This window comes from Brassica oleracea, chromosome C1, assembly GCF_000695525.1.
Source record: "Brassica oleracea var. oleracea cultivar TO1000 chromosome C1, BOL, whole genome shotgun sequence".
NCBI lineage: Eukaryota > Viridiplantae > Streptophyta > Magnoliopsida > Brassicales > Brassicaceae > Brassica > Brassica oleracea.
Genome location: NC_027748.1, coordinates 42,264,462 through 42,272,270, shown reverse-complemented (window position 1 = coordinate 42,272,270; position 7,809 = coordinate 42,264,462). Strand labels below are relative to the sequence as shown.

Sequence of the window (7,809 nt, the reverse complement as noted above, 5' to 3'; positions counted from 1 at the left end):
AATTTAATAACATATCCTATCAAATAAAAAAAAAATTGGATTAATACAATTGATTTATATGTTCGCACCAATTTAATTATATTTTTAATAGTTACTGACTTTTAATTATTTAATATATATTTATTATTTTATAATATGTAAAAATATTTAATACATAAAATAATTTATATATATAATGTTGATCCCGCGCAAGGCGCGGATCTTCACCTAGTTAGAGAGTACAATTCAGACCTCTTAAATAAAATAAAATAAAATACCCTAGGATAACGCTAAAAAAGTTTATGTCACAAATATAGACTCTAGAGATCAAAATGACCAAAATATTTTATTAAACAGGTAAATATACACTTATACCCCTAGGGTTAACTAATTCAGAGTTAAAGGGTGGAGATTTGGGTATGAGATTTAAAATTTTATAAAATAAAAAATAAATATTAAAAATTTTAAAAATAGTTTTAAAAAGTATTTTTGAATTACAAAAAGAAAATTTGAAAAAAAAAATAAAAAAAAATTTCGAAAAAAAAAATTTTAAAATTTTTTTTTAAAAAAGTTCGAATTTCAAAACATATAATCTAAAACTATATAAAAAATTATACTTTTTTTTTTAATTTTTTATATATATAGGATATTATAATATTTTTACCTATTAAATAAAACATTTTTGGCATTTTTTTCTTTGTGGTTTATTTTACCTAAATAGACCAAAACTTGATAATGGTCTAACAAGGAGAATTGCCCTTTAAAAAAACAACGATATTAAACATGTTTATATCTTAATGGGCTACGATATAAACTTCTTTAGCTTAGTTTGAATATTAATGGGTCACTACAATAACCTCCCCAGCCGAGTTTATATATAGGCCCATTAAGATTCAAACTAAGCCCAAAACTAACTAATTTTACTTTCTAAAATGATTTAATTTCCGGCAAAGAAAATAATGAAAATTTCCAATTTGTAAATCTGGGGAGGGGGGAGCTGACTCGTTCTCGTCGGAGAAGTTTAATCCCGCCGGCGATCGACGGAATCGATCCTCCAAACACTCGAACATAGCTTCAGAAACCTCCGATCTCGTTTTACTAACGATTCGCGCCGATTCGTTGCTAATTGCTTATGATGAAACCACGATCCTGTTCAGATCTATAGCTCACGATCGGAGAGGAATCGAAAAAACCTATTTCGATCTTAGTCATTTAGGGTTTAACATCTATAGCTGATAATGGCGACGAGGAATCGCACGCTCTTGTTCCGCAAGTACAGAAACTCTCTGAGGAGCGTACGCGCTCCGATGACGGAAGCGAAATCCGGCGTAGGTCCGGTGATCGAGATGGCGAGCGCGTCTCTGCTGCATCCCAAACGGTCCTACGCTCCAGTGAGTACTGAAGATCCAGGGAGTTCGAGGTACAAAACTTCTCTTCATCTCTCGATATGCGCCATTGAATTGTTGGAGCTTTTGTGGATTGCTTAAGAGATTCATCAATCTTGAGGTAGCTGTTAGTGTGAAGTTAGCTTATTAATCTTGAAGTAAGTTGTTGATTGAGTAGAAGAATTGGTACCATGAGCAACAATGGTTCCCTTATGCCCCGGTACAAAATGTCAATATTCAAGAAATCTGTAGTTATAGGCGGTAACTAAGTTCTTTATAGAGGGACTAGGCGGATTATTCGGAGTATAGGCGATGTGGTTAACTAATTTTTGATTTATTATATATATATATTTTACATTTATGTAAGATGTTTTAGTTTGAGTTTAATTACGATGAATTCTTATATACGAAACAAAAGAAATTAGACAAATTTGTGGATTTGTGTTAACATTATTGTTTAATTGAACAGATTTAGACTAATTTAGATCAATATAAACCAATCTTAACCGATTTAGAGCAGTTTAAACAGAGTTTAGTCGTATAGTTTGGTTTTTGAGAAAATCATTTCGGCTAGGAGAACCATGTGAAATGCTATTCTTTATGGGCCTATGGTGAACTTCCATGGTAATTAAGAAAAATGTTTCTTATTGATTTGTTGAAGCTGAAACCTTTTGCATTTTTTCTTCAATGTTACAGTAGAGGAGGAGCAATAACAGTGGGATTACCACCAGATTGGGTTGATGTCTCTGAGGAGATTTCAGTGAATATTCAGCGTGCCAGGACCAAAGTGGCTGAACTGGGGAAGGCTCATGCGAAAGCATTGATGCCTACGTTTGGTGATGGTAAAGAAGATCAGCATCAGATCGAGTCTTTGACGCAGGAGATTACTTTCCTGTTGAGGAAATCTGAGAAGCAGCTTCAGAAGCTATCTGCAGCTGGACCTTCTGAAGATTCAAATGTCAGGAAAAACGTGCAGGTTAGTGCACTTTTGAACTTTGACGTGTGTCCCTTCGTTTTTTCATCACCATCTAAAGTTTGAGTCTTGATGTGTGTTTATAACAGCGATCTCTGGCTACTGATCTCCAATTCCTTTCTATGGAGCTCCGCAAGAAACAGTCTACGTATCTGAAACGATTGAGACTACAAAAAGAGGTATGCAGTGAAGCTCTAGTTACTCAGTTTTGGAGCCTCTTGTTAGTTTTAACGATTCTATAAGAAGCTTTGACTTTGTGATGTATGATCAGGATGGAGGGGACTTAGAGATGAATCTCAACGGAAGCAGCTCTAGAGCAGAAGATGATGACTTCGATGATATAGTATGTCTCCTTTATTGCAATCTACAACCGTTGTTCTTTTTTTTTTTGTATATGATCTTTAACTATACACTTTTTACTTCAGTTATTTAGTGAGCATCAGATGAGCAAGATTAGAAAGAGCGAGGCAATATCTGTAGAGAGGGAGAAAGAGATTCAGCAGGTTAGTGTATTGCAACTCTTTGTGCTCTTCATTGTTATTTTTTTATTCATATACAATCATAAGCCTTGTCACTTTCTCCTTCTGTGTCATATACAGGTTGTTGAATCCGTAAACGAGCTGGCTCAGATAATGAAGGATCTTTCTGCGCTTGTGATAGACCAGGTATAATACTGTTTGACTGTTACCTAGCGTCTAAGTCACTTACTCTTGTACAATATAATAAAATTTGAGATCAAAACTTGTTGTGACAGGGCACGATAGTTGATCGGATCGACTATAACATCCAGAACGTTGCTAGTACAGTTGAAGATGGTCTCAAACAGCTGCAAAAGGTAAACCATTTTATGACCTGAGTATACACCATCTCTCTCTCAATGATTCATAATGTTCAATGGAATCGCTTTGTGAAACTCCACAGGCGGAACGTACACAGAGGAGTGGAGGTATGGTGATGTGTGCGTCTGTTCTTGTCATCCTCTGCTTCATCATGATAGTTCTCTTAATCCTCAAGGAGATTTTCTTGTGACCCAAGAAAGAGGTTGACTCCTCTCATTATTTTATTCTTTCATAATGGGAACCCCACAATGTTTGCGTTGCTCACTGTTCTGCTGTATCCACCAAAACTATCTGAATATAAATTGGAATTGCGTTCTCTTTAGTATTTGGATTTTGAAGAGTTTGTTTATAACGGTTTATTTACATGTAAAGAAGATAGTAACTATGATTAAGAAACTATGGGTAATAAGACAGAGCATATAGGAACTGTGCGGTTTGTTCCAGATTGCAAACTACCAAAGACCAATATTCTCATAACTATTCAAAAATCTCCAACCTAGACTGAACCCAACCATACTTGAGTTCTAAACTAAAATGACGCCTCGGTAGGGCTAACATAGGTTCGTACTTAGTCCTTGATGTGTAATAAAAGAAGGCATTAAGAATGTGTAATTATGTAGAACTAAAAACTAAGTGGCCGGAGAATGGCCAGACATAGCAAGGTTATTAGTCACGTGTCTTGTGTTTGTAACTCTATAAATAGCATAAGAGAGATGACACGAAGAGATGCAAGAGTCAATAACCTCAATTCAATCAACATTGTGTTAGTGAATGAACTTACAATCTCTGTACGTTACACATACCAGTGCGAAATGGTTGAACTCTAACTAGGGAAAAAATCACTAAGCTGGGAAAGAAAAAGAAAGCATATCTATTTAAGGGCAAGACTATGGTTGATGTTTTGTATTGGCTTTTTTCTAGTCTCTATTGTTTGTCAAAAGTTAATTTCATTTCTATTTTTGATGAATTTGTTGTAACAAGTATTTTTTCCACCACATATTGCCTCTCCTGAAAAACAAGATTCTAGATCACACTATGGATATTCAAATGAGATATATAAACAGAAAAGGCAAAAGAAATAAAAGAGAGAGAGAGACGGGATGCAGGATCTCCAATCTCCTAACATACGATCTTACAAATCGTATGAAGGAGAACGGAACCTCCAACTAGTTGATCCTGTCGATTTAAAACCGGTTAGAGGAATCTATGTTGTCAGAGAATCAAAGCGTAATCGATCTCCCATGACATCAGATCTATGGCGCAAAATTTCATACAAAGACATGCCGGTTAAATCGAGAAGACCTCCTTCTCATTCAAAAACGTTCAAAGGTACTTAAAATTGAATCATACGGTTTGTAAACTAACTACAACAAAATTTTGTGTGTTGCATTCTGTTTCTACATTTACAAATAATGATTCTGGTGGAGGGTGGTGTAACGTATAAACAATCATTACGTTTAAAATGATCATTGCTCTAACATTTTATATGGGGTTTACAAAGATTCTAACATTATATATATATTTTTAAAAACATTATACATATGATTAATATGTTTTTTTTTATAAATGTAATAATCTTAGGATGGTGGAACGATCCTGAGATAAAGAGAAAGAGACGAGTGGCGAAATACAAGCTTTATTCAGCTGAGGGAAAGGTTAAGAAATCTTTGAAAAAGAGTTACAAATGGATTAAGATCCAATGCGCTAAGATTATTCATGGAATATAGCTTTCTAATGTGTTTTATTGCTTAGTAGTTTGATTTTTTTTTTAAATAATAAAATCGTGTGTTTGTTTCATTTATTTGATTATTTTTGTTAGTTGTGGTGTATCTCTTTGACAACATTATATTTGATATGATTTGCAAATCCAATACGTAAAATAAATATATGTTTTTAATTCAAATTAGTAACTATCTTATGCTTTGCATTGTTATTATTTTTGGTTTATTAAATACTACAATTTTTAAATGAATTTTCAAAATAAAAAAATAATCATTCTTAAGAAGAGATTAATTTAAAATAAAGAAGTAAGAACCATTAATTGTACAGCTTAGTTCAGATCTTTATAACAAAATTAGAAAATTTTCAAGAAAAAGAATGATATATCATATATATATATATATAAACTAAACCATGGTGTTATTCAAGAAACAAAAATTGTATATATTTCTGGAAAGTGTACGCAAATATTTTACCAAAAAAAAGTATACGCAAATAATATTTAAGAGCTGTAGAGAGGGAAATTACCTAACTGGCTTTAACATGTAAGTCTGCATGGAATTTAAGAGCTCCGCCTAATTAGTGTACATAAAATAGAATATATAATTGAACTGCTAATAAGTCAACAAAGATTTCATTATAAATAGATAACAATCCCCACTGATTTAATTTGTATCATCCAAGTTTAACAGAAACAAATAATTAGTTAAGTGTAAGAAATGGCAAAGACCCTCAATTCCATCTGCTTCGCCACTCTTTTGCTCGTTGTATTGTTAATGTCCACCGGTAATTCGACTTTAGTATTTTTTTTTTTGTCAACAACTTCATTAAATTCAAATTGGTAGTTAGGCCGTGGCCATTACAACATCTTCACCTAACAAAATGGATTTTGCCAAGCTATCAGCAATGTGTTTTTTTTCTCTAGAGATCCACTCAAAGGAAATAAACTCAAAACACTCAATCATGAATAAAATATCCGAAACAGATCCATAGATTTCCATATTTGAGTTGTTTTCCTTGATGGCTTTGATAAGTTGGGTTGAGTCTGATTGACATCGGACTTCTTTGATACCCATGTTTCTACAATAGCGGAGACCTTGTCTGAGAGAAAGGCTTTCGGCTGCTAGAGGGGAGATGGTGCTTGGAGCAATTTCAGCAAAGCTATGGGTAGTAGATGGATGTTGGGAAGCTGTTTCTTGATTTAGTATTTTCCAAAATTTTCATGCTTGCATACATAAATCAAGAAACCTGTTTCTTTGATTATATCCCTTCTTCAGTCTCATCATAATCAAATTTAGTGTGTTTATGCGTTTGAATGGATGTTGGGTATTTACAGAAATCCCGAAGAGCGAGGCGACCTGTAAGACGTTTTTAGGCGAAGCCCCAGTGCATCCATGTAAGGAAAAAGCTTGTAAGGAAGTGTGTAAGGAACATTACTACCACTCATGTAAAGGAGAGTGTGAGATGCATGGCAACGAAGAGCATTGTCACTGCTACGGAAAATACTGAAAATTACACAAGTAAATTATATCGTATTAAATAAAAACAAATAAGATCTTATATATCTGTAATGTAAGTGTGGTATGTCCGATCTAATAAGGGTATGTATGTTTAAGCTGTTTGCTTCAAATAAAATGAAGAATGTTGACCTTCTAAGTTTATAAAATTTTTTTGAGCATAAGATCATGTCGTATGCTGTTTCGTATTAATAATAAACTATACTTGTGTTATGTCTACGTACTTTAATTCGATTTAGATTAAAAAACATACGTACTCGTTTTCTTCACGATTTTCGTTATAATGTCTGTAGCAAATCGCAAGTATTATAAATCATATGCAGCTACATATCCACATAATTCATGCTATTGACAAATATATTATGGTGACACTATAATTTGTATTTATTCAGAACTCGGTGATGATAAACTTCTTATTTTCTTCTTATTTTCGAGAAATAACCATTTTACTTTTCCCTACGCTGATTACCAGAATCCTTATTAAACCCACAAACAGTTTATGAAAGTATAAACGCCACTACTGTTAATTCCCTCTTGGTAAATACGTTTTACTCAGGAAAGATTGAGTACGCCCTTTTTGTTCAGAGAATATCTAAATTAGGCATTCATTTATATTTTATTTTATACGCTAATTCAAGCATGCATTAAAAATTTAAAATGTTTAGGGAATTAGGGTTCTAGCCTTTGCCTCAATAATCCTTCTATAAACCGTTAGCATTACAAAGCTACATAAATTATGAATCAAATAAAAAGGGGAGAAGGATTTGACTTTAAAGCTTTTTAAAAGGTCGAAATAGATTACCTCACCCGGATAGTTAAAAGACATTAATGAGGAGTTTTATTATGAACTATAGCTAGAATCAAGTGGCCATGAAGCCTAGCTATACGAAACAATCACTATGTATCAAATGACCTCTATAGAATTAAGTAATACTGCCATTAAGAAAATTTGAAAATTTGGTTATTTTACACCGTTTAATTAATTGTTTATTCCTTAATTAATTGTTTATCTTTATATATAAAGTAGACTTTTTCCCTTCTTCCGACAAGTGCTAGGGGGGTTTGCTGCCACGTGTCATCTTTTTGTCTTTTTACATTTTAGATCCTTCTTCTTTTAGATTATTGCAATTTGGTTCACTATTTTCTAATTATACATTATCTAATCCTTCTCACACTAACCATCATCATTTGAATTTTGCTAATATATTTTAATCTATTTTATTGTTCAAAAATTGCAAAATGAATAAAGAAATAAGTAAAAAATATAAATGTACTTTAAATATTTAATTTATTCGCAGCTAAAAATAACATAAACTTTCGTTATTTTATTATTTTTTACTATTTTCTATTATTTCATTTACAACTATATATTTATCTTAATATTAACCAAACTAAAG

General features: G+C 32.6%; 3 protein-coding genes across 5 annotated transcripts; all 3 read left to right on the top strand.

Moving 5' to 3' along the window:
• The first annotated feature begins 938 nt into the window (after positions 1-938).
• Positions 939-3,582, top strand: LOC106342021 (syntaxin-43-like). The gene is made up of 8 exons (XM_013780800.1): positions 939-1,399; positions 2,061-2,340; positions 2,427-2,516; positions 2,609-2,680; positions 2,763-2,840; positions 2,937-3,002; positions 3,092-3,172; positions 3,259-3,582. The coding sequence occupies exons 1-8, from the start codon at positions 1,218-1,220 to the stop codon at positions 3,364-3,366; spliced, it is 957 nt and encodes a 318-aa protein (XP_013636254.1). The 5' UTR covers positions 939-1,217; the 3' UTR covers positions 3,367-3,582.
• Positions 3,583-4,214: 632 nt separating this feature from the next.
• On the top strand, positions 4,215-4,985 carry LOC106301995. Its single transcript, XM_013738502.1, has 2 exons — positions 4,215-4,505; positions 4,758-4,985. The coding sequence occupies exons 1-2, from the start codon at positions 4,277-4,279 to the stop codon at positions 4,901-4,903; spliced, it is 375 nt and encodes a 124-aa protein (XP_013593956.1). The 5' UTR covers positions 4,215-4,276; the 3' UTR covers positions 4,904-4,985.
• Positions 4,986-5,590: 605 nt separating this feature from the next.
• Positions 5,591-6,493, top strand: LOC106300869 (defensin-like protein 204). Of its 3 annotated transcripts, none has more exons than XM_013737129.1 (2): positions 5,591-5,681; positions 6,232-6,493. In XM_013737129.1, the coding sequence occupies exons 1-2, from the start codon at positions 5,615-5,617 to the stop codon at positions 6,402-6,404; spliced, it is 240 nt and encodes a 79-aa protein (XP_013592583.1). In that variant the 5' UTR covers positions 5,591-5,614; the 3' UTR covers positions 6,405-6,493. The 3 variants fall into 3 exon arrangements, 1 of the variants encoding a protein (XP_013592583.1); XR_001262104.1 differs by lacking the exon at positions 5,591-5,681 and adding an exon at positions 5,789-6,099 and having other exon boundaries at positions 6,232-6,323; XR_001262105.1 differs by lacking the exon at positions 5,591-5,681 and adding an exon at positions 5,789-6,062 and having other exon boundaries at positions 6,232-6,319.
• The last annotated feature ends 1,316 nt before the right edge of the window (positions 6,494-7,809 follow it).